Source organism: Cololabis saira, chromosome 14 (assembly GCF_033807715.1).
Source record: "Cololabis saira isolate AMF1-May2022 chromosome 14, fColSai1.1, whole genome shotgun sequence".
NCBI classification, from domain to species: Eukaryota; Metazoa; Chordata; class Actinopteri; order Beloniformes; family Belonidae; genus Cololabis; species Cololabis saira.
In genome coordinates this window covers 22,220,665-22,235,109 of record NC_084600.1, presented here as the reverse complement: position 1 = coordinate 22,235,109, position 14,445 = coordinate 22,220,665, and the positions used below count along the sequence as shown (strand labels likewise).

The following is a 14,445-nucleotide window of genomic DNA, read 5'->3' as shown; positions in this document are numbered from 1 at the left end:
TTGTACAAACCAGCATAAAGCAGACTCACAAGCTAACCAAAATCTTCTATACATTGGTAAAACATAGGTACATATCTATATAGATAGTGACTTACAAATGCAAGCCAGTCATCTATGCTATATACTATGTAAAATGAGCACATTTTAAACATTAAAATCACTGCCATGAGCATGTTTTGTCTTAATTTGAAAGAACAATAAAATTACCTGAGCCGAGATCCCAATGAGCAGGAGCCATTTCTGCTTGGCGTCAGTACGGTAGTTGATGATCTGACAGCCTGCAAGGCTGGAGTGGCGGTCAAACACCTTCACAGGCTGCGAGTCGCCCTCCATGCTCCAGTGGTAGACAGCATTGTCAGTCACAAGTGCGACTGTGTTTAGGGAGATCCACTTCCAAAAGGTAACGTCGTCCGTCATGGTGTGTGCCTTCATCTTGCTCTTCATCTCAATGTTAAAGATCTGTAGAGTTTTGGACGCTATAAAGCAGAGAGTGAAGGACAGAATGTGCCAAAAGGAAAATGTTATAGCTTTTGACAAGCGCGTTTGCACGCACACTATACATCCAAAGGAGAGGAAAAACTAGGTGTAAATAATATCATTGGATACAGGAGATTCAAATTGAAATCTCAGGCATTTGCAAGAATGCCAAGATTGATAGACTAGGCATGCTGAACATGCTTTAGTTAAAAATAGTCTCAAGTGCAGTGACAGTAGCAGTCGAAAGTGAAAGAAATGACTGTTTGTCATATGCATTAAAAGTAAATACATCTTCTCATTCTAGAGTCTATGTGTATATAATGTGACAGGTAAATAACATCTGTAGTTTTATTAATACAACTGCAGACAATTAAGAGATTAATAAGTTATGATGGTAAAAAAAACAAAAACATTTTCATAGGAGTTTAAGGCTATTATCTCATGCCATTTGTGATTTGCAAGAGTAAACTGTCAAACAGATGCATACCTCTGGGCTTGGGCCAATAAGTCCTACATTTAGTCAAACTGGCTACAGCTGTAATTATTTGAAGAAATATACTAGACATTATGTTGTTGTAGTAAGGCTAAAGGCCTAACCCATCAAATAGAAAGAGGTCATAGGGGAACTAAAAGCAGAGCATGAGGGAGAAGGGAAAATATCTGCATTCAAGACAAAAAGATAACAGAAGAGTCACACAGATGTAGAAGATCAATTAAGAATATTCTTCAAGATTCATAGACAAGAGATGAAAAGGTTAAGTAATGTGTGGATAAGCTAGATACTAGAAGGAAAGATTCACTCACCTGCATTTTCTGTTTATTAGTTGGGACTAATTTAGTGAGCTAAAGCTTTATTAAGAAGCAGTGTGACTTGTTTGATTGTTCAGTATTAAATGAAAAACATGTTAGCAACCATCAACATTATTTTCCCATCACTAAGCCGTGGGATCAAAGTATATAAAGCAGGGCAGCAAATCGATCACATGAAGCAGCAGCCAAATTTTAAAGAGTAAGCATTGGGATCTTTAATGGAATCACATTGAACAGTCTGAGGTGTGCATGCGTACTATATCCATCCCTTAGATGTGGTTATGTAAATATGTTAAGAATCATACAATGTCACATGGGAAGAAATCATTATGATGCACCGGTGAAGAAAGACGGCAGGTGGTAAACAGGAGAGAAGGTTCTACACTGACACTACAAAGCTTTAACAGCGGGGAATAGAAAGTTACTACAACCTAAGTCAATACAGATCTGAAGCTCTCTATTCATTGTTGAGCTTCCAGTTCCTTTAATTGTATCATTCTCCACAACCACAGCCCATATTTGCTGCCAAACGCATGCATTGCAAGCACCACCATATAATGTGTGTATAATACAAAGTTTAAAGAATAAGCTTCATACGTGCAGTGCCTAATCTGTCAAGATGTTTTACCATTATCAACCCAGTATTATTACCACCAACAATGGCATCTACTATAACCTAGTTCTAATTCAGGAAAGACATTTAACCGACTATATTAGATATCATTACACCAAAAAAAAAAAAAAAAAAAAAGGATTTACCCATCAAATACTGACATCACAAAACAGCACAAGCTTGTGGCCTTATGTAATATTGTTACAGAAGACAGATGGACTCACAAAGCTAATGGGTTCTTAAATTGACTGGGCAGCAAAAGCTTCTCATTCTTAATAGCCATTAAATATATAAAAGCTTTTTTAAATTTTAATGCCTGGGAATTTTTGCTGAGTATTTGTCAGCAGTTGACTGGCCAAACAGATTTTGAATCAGCACATTTATTCTACTCCCCCTCACCACCAATAGCCAATTGGCCAATATTAAGAACTAAAAGTTTGTAAACAGTCACAAAATAAGTTAAATTTTAGGCATAGAAAGACGAGTGAAAACAGGTTTGGGTAATAACTCCACAAGGATGGAAGAATACATGGATTTCAAATGGAAACAGAGAAAATGTGAATTAAACTGAAATTATTTTTACCCATGGTATAACCACATTAACAAATTCTAAATCACTTGAACATAACAAAAATGATGGAATGCCAGCAAGCTGTAAGACTGAAAGCTAAATCCTGTTTATGAGAAATATTTTCAATTGCTCAGATAGGGTAAACGCTCTGAAAAAGCAGGCACATCTTGTTTTAAAACCAAAAAATGTCATAGAAAATACATATCTAAAAGAAAAAATGTAAGTTAGCTCAGTCTTAAAGAGCTTTGTACCACAATCAAAACTAAAACTTTAGTGAAGATGGTTATTTAACTGCTTAGGAGCAATAGCATCCAGAATTATTTAAGAGCTGTTCAATTTGCTCATAAAACAGGATTTTCTTTCTACAATAACGTATTTAAATTTTAACTCACCGTCTGCAAACATAAGAAAGCAGTAAAAGGAAAAAAAGAACAAAGAAAAGACAAAAAAAACAATACAAAAGTCAAACCAATCATGGATGCTGGACAACATGATAAAAAAATTATGCTAATCTGAGTATCTATGAAACAAATATTTAAAAAAGAATATATGTAGGCCATTAAAAAAAATACTACACAGCAGAAACTAAAATATATGGACATAATGTGAATGAGTTAAGAAACATTCTAGCAAAATCGACAGAACTGCTGCAACCCCCTTTTAAGTAGCTAGTTAAAAAAAAAGAAAAATAAATGCATATACATATCCCCCATATACATACACACACACACACACATATATATACATATACACATGCATATACGCACGCACACACACACACACACATTTATATGTAGTCTTAAATCTGAACAGTACATCCCTCTTTGTGCCTTTCTCCCTACACCAATTTATAGAAACGTGGCCATTAATTGCCACCACACCAACATACCTTTGAGAGCAATGACTTTGCTGGCTGGATTCATGATGGCGCTGTCGGCTGAGATGGGCCTGCGGATAGGTGTATTGGGGTCGGCCAAGTCAATTATCACCACCTGAGTCTGCTCGCCCACTTTCTCCCGGACACAGATGAACTTATCAGACTCCATAGTTAAGGTGCTGAAGCCTATGTTGGCCGGATTTATTCCTAAATTTTGGAGCTACAACGAGAAAGAAAAAAAACAGGGAAAGACAAAGAAAATATGACTATTAATTTGAACATAAATGAGCAGCAAAACGTAGTAAAGATCACGTGCATAGACGACAATGAAAAAACTGACATTCACTGAACCACGACTTCGTTTCAGAAACAAGATGTAAAAGTGTACAGCAAGAAAGATGTACATCATCTTTCGCTTCAAAGCAGTACTGAATTTCCCAGGAAATCTCAGGGCAATGATAGGGCAAATGAAATGGGTGCCAGGTATAACATGTGAAATGTTGCAGTTAAGAAATGAACGACTTTAATAAACTAATGTTAAAAGGAAATTAAACCCAACAAGTCACAACTTTGTGTGCTGCTTGGCCAACAGAAAACATTCAGAATTCTTATTTTCTAAGAGATGTCTGCCTAATTAAACATAATTTACTCTTGGGTACGCAAGGATTCTTTTATACTTTACTTACCGTAGTAGTTATTGATATACAACCTTTCAATGCACTGCAAAAAATGATCAAGGACAAGACAAAGACATGCAGTCAGGATAGACGTACTGTAGTTGCAAAATAAAAAAATAAATACACAAATGTTAAGGTGGGCATGACTTTCACCCAAGTCATTCCCACCAGATGACCTCATACAAAAATCTCTTCACAAATCTCAGCTTGCCTCTCTGACCCGTCTCCATGGAGCACTGACTGGCTATGACCTCTCTTCACACAAGGCGATCTTAGTCGAGACTGCTCTCTCATGTGGTTCCTCAATGATGGAACAAGTTACTAGTGGCCACAAGAACAGAGTTGTCTGTCTGCATTCAAGAAGCTCTTGAAAACTTTCATCTTCCAGGAACATGCATCTATCATTAACTGCACTCTAATTTCCTAAAACTTTACTTCACTGTTGTCTTAGCTGCACTTATTTGAATCCTGACTTAACAGCACTTACTTTGAATTAATCTGTTTAGTGCTGCCACTAACGACTAATTTTATAAACTATTCTTAGACTAATTTTTCAATTACTAGACGACTAATTTCAAAAGAAAAAAAAAGGCAACCACATAACAGAATATAATAGTCTCACTAAAGACTAACAAAACATTCTAAAAAGGTCAAACTTGAATCCATATATTTCCGCACTTTCCAGGGAATTCACAGATAAGGGCGATCATGATACAAGTGTGAAAGAACTGAAACTACCAAAAGGTTAGGTTTTGCTGTTGCAACTTCCTTCTACTTGCACAAAGCGTTAGAATTATACCACAGTTGTACAACTTCTTTATAATAACTTCATCTTATTTCATCATCTTCTCCAGCTATTTTTCTCTTTTAAAAAAAAAAAACCCACTTCTTTAATAAAATTTTTGCAACCTTAGAAAAGCATCTGATATAATAGTTGCATGGTATAGAAATAATTCATTTATTGAAATTATAGGCTTGCATTATCATATCAGGATTTTAATTGAGACTTGATTTTAACTGAACAATCCTCACACTCCTAAATATTTTTTCTAATCATAATCCATTTGAGGAAGAACTGCCATGTGTGCACACAATAAAATAACAGTTTTGTAAAGCCGGCATTTGTTCCTACAATTGAAAAAAATAAAATGCTATTAAACTTTAGGTGCAACTGAAATTCAAAAGGAAGAGTCTATGAAGAGGAAGAAGTCAACTCATTCATAAATATGATTAGCTCAGAGCACGTAGGAGTAGGGTGGAAGCCAAATGTTGCACAAACCCAACTGACTCAGAGTTAAGCAGGAAAAAGCAATGTCTGGGAAAAAGATGAGGGTGGAAAAAAAGAAACAAGAAAAAGAAATGGATGAAAATAAGTGCGCATAAAAAAAAAGTGTACTTATGTTTAAGCAAGCAAATGTGAAAACATTTCAAAAAGCTTTTATTTTTGTAATTTATCTGTACATTGGCATTTATATGGGTGTCTATATTTCTTCATCTTTGTGGCACTGCTATCTTTCCACCAGTGGAGTGGTTTTACTGTCATGGTCATATTTTAGCGCTAATCAGCAAACAACATAGTTCCAAGAAATGCTTAACGAAACAGTGGCACATATTATCAATGACAGTACACATCTTCGTCACACCCCTGTCCCACCCACATTCTTTCAGTGTAACCTGTTTCACTGCTACAGACCATCTTACTACCAACTACAAGGAAAATAATTAAAATATTATTGGAAAAGGCAGATCTTGTTGTGTATGAAGGCATTTTTGTTTAAACATTAGACAAAAGAAAACCACCAACTGAAAATATATGGTTTTAAAAATATACTAGGTTTTGAGAATACCACGAAAGCCATCATCTTGCTTGAAAAAAAAAAAAAAAGGTTCAACATACCTTCAAGAACAATCTGAAATTGTACACAATTACTCTATGCATGCGGACTAAAAACTATACAAATAGTTTTAGATTTAATTAATCTAAGGGGGAACCAGACCGAGACACATCAATTTAAAAGAGGAGGGGTTTCCTGACCTGTATTATAAAATACCTCTCTGTATACATATTGTGTGTTCTTTCTCCTTGCCTCAACCATCTGTCATCTATTCTGGGATCAGCAGGAAGCCCTTTCATTTACAGAGAAAAGCATTCGTTAAACAGGAAAGACCAGCATGACTAAACACAATGAATATTTAACTCTGTGCCTTAGTATAAAGAATCAAACTACAAAACTATAACTAAATGATTTTATATTGCGCTGGTGGGATGCGGACTACAGTTTTTTCTGGCAAATGGGTTTGCATGTTAAACTTTATAGGAAACCACTAGAGCCTGGGCTGAAACGTCTGACATCGATGAGCAGGAATTTGTGTGAAAGCAGGTCAAACCTGCAGAGCTACAACCAATGTGATAGTCCTATCCTAACCTTCATGAGCTGATTTTGGCTTAGCTGTTAACACAGGTGTTAAACAAAATATTAGGATTTAATAAAATTAGCATATTATTATCATCAATTAAGAAATTACCATTTTGAATGTTTATCGTACGGAACAACTACTAGCACCGGTAGCATCAGCAGATGAAGTAGAGGCTGGCGCTGGAACAGCATGATATTTCATACTTCAAATCCGAATTCCCACACAGACATCTTCAGTGGTGGACTGGAAGTTTGCAGTGAGCACCGGACTCCCACGCAAGTTTTGTTTTTCCACTACCAGGCGTCATGGCTGATGCAAACAAGAAGCTGGAGCTTGAAGACCCTCCCTTATCTTTAAGTTTGGGAACACCTCGGTTTCCCGGTGAAAAACAACGGAAAGAGCCATGTAGATAAGACGAATGCAGTGTGCAGACATTGTTCAACAGCAATCGGGTATGTTTCTGGCAACACGTCCAACGTCATGACTCATTTGAAACGGCACCACATAAATGTGAATATCACTGCTGAAAGAGCAAAAAAAAAACAGCACAGTGTCGACACAGCTACCTTTGGCTTTTGCCAGTAATTCAGATCGGGCTGAAGCAATAACTAATGCCATCAGTGTTTTTATGATTACGTTTTTTTTTCCAATGTTTCATTTTTATACATAAATGCATAAACCGTTGTTTGCAAAAGCTGAAAATTAAACCAAAAGCAATCTTTATGTTTTGTATTCTTTTTCCCCCTTACTGTACCAAAACTGAACCAAACCGTGACCTCAAAACCGAGGTACATACCAAACCGTGATTTTTGTGTGCCGTTACACCTCTAGTACCTTTTAAGGTAATAAAACAGGCTGGTTTGTCCCGTCTTCATTACCACAGAATGCCAGTATATTTAGCAGACTTTGTTAATCTGCTCCACATCTGTTTTCAGAAAACCAAATATTTTCAGACAACTAATGTTGTGTGTCCCTTTTTAATCAACAATGTTGTCGGCTTGCAAAGGTAACACAGGTTTGCTATAGTGTGCAATAACAATTAGGCTGTCCTCTGCGGCAGGTTCGATCATTTCTTTAATTCCAAGATTAACAGCTGCTCACGGAAAGTCCTCAACTTGACACATTCGTAGCTTTGCACATTTCATAGAGCCTTCTTCTCTGAATTAGCCATTTCCAGTAGCTACTTCCAGGTCAAAGCCTGGATTGGCAACTGTGGAATGCAGGACAGTTTCAGTCCAGCTGAAGATTTATGTGCGGCAATTAGCCTGATTTCCAGCTGCATAATCTGGGAGTGTTACTCCGACTATACCAAGTTCAATTTAGTTCTATTCCGGTGAGACTAAAATGGTTACATGCATTTTAAAACTATGGTTTCAGTCAGACTAATGTACTGATTCCATTTTTTCCCCTGACATGTGAAAATACTGTGGTTGGGTTTGTATCTAAGACTTGGAGGAATTACTTTTCATGGCTGACTTAATTTTGTTCTCCGAGACTGACCCGGGGACTGGAGTAACCAGAGCTGATTCAGCCAGCATTTAGAAGTTGGTGAACATTCCTCTCAGAGAAATGACCATATCAAGAAAAAAAAAAAGTCACTAAATGTTTAGTTTAATTAAAATCATCATTTAACAATTTACCAACATATGCATCTTAAGTGTGGAAGCATTCTGTTTAATCACACCAAGTATCCTGGGTCTCATTACGTATTATTTCGGTTCTAACTCACTATATTTAATTTTTCCACTTTGCAACTGTAATTTCAAAAGTTTGCATATAATGAACGCTGTTACAATCAATCATTTTAGCTGATTGATTGTAGTAAATATTCTAGCTTATTCATCAGCCACTATATTTAAAATGTTATCAATGAGTTTATGCTGGTTTATTTAACCCGCATGCTCTTCCTTTAAAAGGAAAGCTGAATCTTGCTCAGCAGAAAAGAAGTCCTGTTAATGTCTGACATCTAAAGTTCAAGGCAGGGCAGAGAAGGATGTGCAATGCAATGTGCTGAGGTTTGCAGTAGTTTATTGCAATGCTCGACAACAGGAAAGTAGGGACCCATTGTACATCAGAACTGAAACAACAGCTTTACCCAGTGCTGCCTCTTACACCACTGGTGGGGAGCATGTGACCACCTCATGGGCAAAAAAAGCAAAAAAGGGTTGCCTATAGATAAGAAGAGGGGAACGTAGGAAGGAAAGCTTGTATTTCTGCAGCTCATGCATGTCCACTCAAATCCAGTTCTTGCTGAGGTGGTTCATAACCAGCAATTTCCTTTTTCTACAGTTTATCTCATGCTGCTGTAGAACATCAAGTGCTCAGCAGATCAGCATCCTCACCAGCCGGTCACGAGTTATCAGCTGGTCATTTACAAGCATAGTTCAAAGTGCAAAACCTTGTCAGGTGAGATTTCTATAGCATGGCATAATAAACTTGCACACTGCTCTCTGGGCCAATGGTTTGTATGAGAAGTGGATTAAACTCGCTATGAAACACTAATGGAAATAAACCTTAAATCAAATCCATTTAATGACAGTAAAAGCAGGGCATAATTCCCATATTTTCAGCTTTCAGAAAAATAAATACTCTTCGAGCACAAACATCTCCTTTTCATTTAGCCATAACATTAATTTTTCTTTTTTAAATCACTACCATCCATGCTTTACCTCACACTTTGGCGTAGATAATAGATTGATGGGGTTGTGATACCAAACAAAAGCACAACAATTAAGTATTCAGGTAAATAGGACAGACAGCCTTAATAGTAGGAAGGTGGATCTTTTTTTTTTTTGCGAAATACAAAATATTGTAATTTACATAAACTAAACACTTATATTTTAAAAATGTAATTTCAAATGTTTAGGTATTTTGGCCTGCTCCAGTATCTCTTTCTTCTATGTGTTTCCATAAAAAAAAAAAATACTTTTTTTACGCATAAAAAACTGTGTATAAACAGAAGTTGTCCATATAAGCACAGACGGTAAACTGACTATAGCAATTAATTATAGATTTGTACGTGAGAGCTATGTTGAGTAAAACACCATCAATGATTTTCTTGCACAACAGTTTTATCTCTATGCACCAGAAAGGGAACATACTTGTCAAAGCCTGATTACTAAATACTAATTACCGTACATGGAAAGCCTTTGTTAACACCATGTTTGCCATTACATAAACCAGATTCACAGACAGCCCAAGTAAGTGATGGGTACTGAGGAGCAGTCTTAAATTAACACAGGTTTTACAAATGAGCTCCAGAGCTGTCAACCATGCATTTAACACAAGCTATTCTGAATTTTTACCAAGTTTTAAAGCTAGTATAGCCTTCCAAAGGGGTGCTGATACTGTGCCATGTGAGAGTTTTGTGGGCATTTATGTGATACTAGTGCAATTAAATTTATTCAACTCCAGGTAACACTACACTATATAAATGGATGATATATAAAAATGCAAGCCATGCAACTTGAACGGATGACAGAGGACAGATAGTAGCAGTGATTTAAGGGAGAGTACCAGAAGAGAGGAAATGGGAGAGAAAACATCTCCAACACCACTTTTTGCTGACTCAGTGGATCAGCTTTCTACACTAAAAACTACAAAAGCTGTATGCGTGAAATGCCAGCAAATTATTTTTCCAAATTCATAAATATCTTAATACAATGTATAATCATGAGCCCACATGCCTAAAACAGAAAAAAGTTGTCAAAGAAAAAACCCATGAGCTGTTCTTTTATTTTATAAGATCAGGTGACTACAATACAAGTCATGAAACAGACCTTGGTGTCTGCTCTCTTTATACTTCCTGTAGAACCTTAAAAAAAATTATGTTGATGTGACAATACGTGCAAATACAGCCCAATTCCATTCTCCTGTATGAGTTGTTCAACTCATGTATGTTGTAGAACACACATGAAACAGAATATGCACATCATGCATTAGTGATTGACACTAGAGATCCCTTTGGAATGAAATCGTCACACCAAATAACCTTGCAGCCTGAAACTGACATCAGGATGACACAGCCTGGCCATCAACGTAATGGCAATAAGTAATAAATAAATTGTACAAAAACAAGACACAGAATCCAAAGAAAACTTGGAAATATGAGTCATTTGAATTTAAAAATAAGTTGAATTTAAAAGGGTATCAGTATTGAAGAGTTTCAATGTAGTGGCAGTGTAATGCAGTGTCATAGCAATAATGCACAACCCTTTCCTTTAGAGGAAGATAAAATATTAGTTTCATCTCCATCCATAGTCACACAACTGCATTGCTCCCTTTGTTCACTCCCACTCCTACAACCAAAGGCTCTTAACAAGGCATTCAAATCATTCTATAATTTCACTGCAACTGCAAACACAAAAGGCCTTTGCACAACTTTGCAAGACTCAGCCTCCATACAATCTTGTGATTGGCCTACATATTAACTCAGCAGCTCCTAGTGCATTACCTGAGATGTCCATATTAAAGAGGCCTGCTGAGCGCTGATGTGACTTCAGTTATTTTTTTAAGATGTCAAGCATCGGTTTAGCTTTAAGAGAGAGAGAGAGAGAGCCAAAAAACAAAAAAAACATGGCCTTCAACCTGCTTTAAAATGTTTATAGGGCAGTCAATAAAATGCTTGAAATTTCAAAATGTCAACGGTCGAAGATTATTGGAGAACAGGAAAGGACATCTATTAACATTGTATTTTTTTTTTGACTGCAGTTCTGAAGTGACCAAATATTTGCCTTTACTTGCCCAGTAAAGGGTTCATGCAACAACCCCAGGACTACTTCACCTTGCTGAAATGGCGCCATCAGCCCTGAATTAACAAAGTTGTCAGTATTGAGTGTTATGCAGAAGCTTGTAGAAATTTAGATAAGTGTAAAGAGAAAAAGTCTGACAAGGACAAGGGACACAAAGCTGTTGGTATTTAGACATGAAAGATATCTATCAATTAAATTTTAGGCCAAGAGGAAGGCACATCCTATTTTCCATTAAATTGTTAATCAAACTTCAAATCGTCCTATTTTAAAACGTATTACTTCTTCATAATTTCCCCTTTTCTTCCTTAAACTGGCCACAACATAAAATGAAGAGTATTATAATAAATGTGTGGCAAGGCAAGAAAACAAAATTCTGTCTAATAGCACATATGACGTCACAAGGAAGGACTACAAACTAGGACAAATGTGTGTTTATTTTATTTCAGATTTTTAACCAGCCAACTCAAAATAGTAATTAAGAGATGAAATACTAATTAATACATAAATATGTCCTGAGTGGGTGCTTGAGCCCCAGCCAACTTGTTAAAAGTCATTCAACATAAGTCGACGTAGAGTTATGACACACCACATGACCTCTTCTACCACCAGCCAACTACACCTCCTCTCGAGGAAGATAAATTAATTTCAAAGAAACACAAAAATACATATGTGAAAATAAGTTTGCTATAAAGATTCAGATGACTTTATCAATCCCTTTGGGAGGTTTACTCTGGGAAATTGACATCTCCATCTTACACACACACACACACACACACACACACACACACACACATACACACACACACACACACAGCACATTTAAAAATCAAAGACCCCAAAAGCCAAACACCCATATAAAAGATTTAAGAAATTTAAAAGATAAAAATAAAAAGTGCGGTGCCATAAAAATAATTATTTGGAAAGAAAAGCTGTATATCCTGTTTAAATATATGGCATTCCCAAGGATCTACACTAATATATATATATATATATATATATATATAGTGTCAATCACTAATGCATGATGTTGTGCATATTCTGTTTCATGTGTGTTCTACAACATACATGAGTTGAGCAACTGCTACAGGGGAATATATATATATATATATATATATATATATATATATATATATATATATATATATATATATATGTATGTATGTGTATGTGTGTGTGTGTATATATGTATGTGTGTACACACAAAATAGTACATTCCTGAAATATAAATCGTGTTGCAAGTTAAAGTCCAGAAGTCGACTCAATTATGTTTGTATTGTGATTGCATTCATAAATCTGACACTTGTCCCAACACGGTATTGATGGCAGTACTTTTTTTCCCAGACAACATTAACAATGACCCTAACATCATTCAAAAGCTGCTAATGCACACTCTGAATTGCAGTTTAATTGCCTGACCTAAAGGAGCTGGTGTTTAGTCGTGCAGAGCTTTCCCAGCCAGCCAGAGCCGAGGCTGAGTTAGCCCCAGATGCTAACCAGGATAAACGTCATCCACCCTGTCAGGCTAGTTAGCATCGCCTCCCACAGCTAGCTCGCTACCGATCTCACACTCGCGTTAAAGCCTGCACAGCGACATCGCAGTGATCGTGACCGATACGCAAACTCGAGCAGGGCACATAAAGCGTCCATTCATCCACGTACCTGCAGGTGCTCCTGGAAGCGAATGGGCAGGATCTGAGCCATGGCGGCTACTCTTGTCACTCTCCTCTGGTGTCTACTACAGCTAACAAACTACGGCTGCTTCTCTCGGGTCCGGCCAGCCAGGAAGCCTCTAGTCTAAACTCCAATTGATGATTGATTATAAGCCTTGATTAAAACGTGTTGTCGAGGTTATGGTTGCTTTTTAATCCTTCCCCCGGCTAATTACTGCCTACCTACACCGACTCGCTGGACCCGCAATGGCGCTGGTCAGTCGAGAAAACATCCCGGAAATGAAAGTGCACCCAAAGAGGCGGATGAATACGTAGTCTCACTTCTTAAAAACTGTATACAATTATGTATTTAGTCAGGTATTCAATTTATGGAATATCTAAAATGTCAGATTTTTAAATATGTTACTGAAAAATCACACGTTAACGCGCAAGTATGTTAGAACAATGTAACAAAAAAGAGGGACTACTTCTTTATATTCGCCCTCTGATTTTTGCCACATCATTCGTAAATTGACGTCATTCCTACGCAGCTTGGAGTGGTTGTACACTTGTTCCTCGCAGCCAATCGGATCTCTCTCCACTAGCGTTGCCAACCGTCCCTTGAAAAACGGAATCGTCCCGTATGTATAATAACTAAAGTACGCGTCCCGTATTGAGCTGAAAAGGGACGCACTTTGTCCTGTATTACTGTGAGAGTCATGTTATTATAATATGTTTACAAGTTTTCTACAGACTTTCTGTTTGCACTTTTTGTATTGTACTTAAAATGTGCACTATTACAGAATGGATGTTCTGCTTTCTTTCTATTGTTTTATATAAATGTATACAATTTTAAGTTAAGTAGGACAGATTTCTGTTTAAGAAAGATACTTATTTTATTCAGTTCATTTTGTTATTTTGTATTAAAGTGACATGCTGGATAATAATTTGTTTTCCATGTGTTCATGGCATTCAAAAATATGCATCTAATTCAATTTAGGTTCGAGTCAAATAGTTAAAAAATCGTTTCACTCACAAAAAAAAGGAGCTAAAAAAATTCACCATGCCAGGAAAGGTGAAGGCAATCGGGTTGGCCGGCCCTGCCGATGAGGTGTATTTTTCAGGGAGTTGGAAACTCTTAACCGATGATAGACATGCACTTTTCTTTTTAAATTATTTGTGCTTAAGGTGGACATTATTTATATCAGACTTTTTATGCACACTGTGACGGATACATTCATGTGACAAGGTTTCATTTTACACTGCTGAATGACTTAAAGTCACTATAGAAAACACTGCTAGAAAATCATTTTTGATTCAAGGAGTTTTTATTGTCAAACCAGCACACATTTACACACGAGATGGCACGAAATGTAATACTCAAGATCCTTAGTTTCAACCCAATATACGAGACTTGCATGAACAACTTGGGTTTTAACATTAAATTTAACTTTGTCATAAAATCTGTAAGCGGATTGTTGTTTGGACATACCCATGCAATATCTCTGTTGTGTGGGTGCCTCACAGTATTCATTTCCTTTTTTTACATCCACAATTTCTTTTGGCAGAGGATGTAACCTTATTGCTCAATGTAAAACTGAG

The 14,445-nt window shown here is 36.7% G+C and overlaps 1 protein-coding gene across 1 annotated transcript in view; it reads right to left on the bottom strand.

The window, feature by feature from the left end:
* The window catches only part of cltca (clathrin, heavy chain a (Hc)), a 36,045-nt gene extending 22,864 nt beyond the window's left edge, over positions 1-13,181 (bottom strand). Inside the window, exons 1-3 of the mRNA XM_061740164.1 lie at positions 12,854-13,181; positions 3,361-3,568; positions 208-476 (exon numbers count right to left, since the gene is read on the bottom strand). Of these exons, the coding sequence (XP_061596148.1) occupies positions 208-476; positions 3,361-3,568; positions 12,854-12,895 (519 nt within the window). The 5' untranslated portion in view covers positions 12,896-13,181. The remainder of the gene's footprint in view (positions 1-207; positions 477-3,360; positions 3,569-12,853) is intronic.
* Between the last annotated feature and the right edge of the window lie 1,264 nt (positions 13,182-14,445).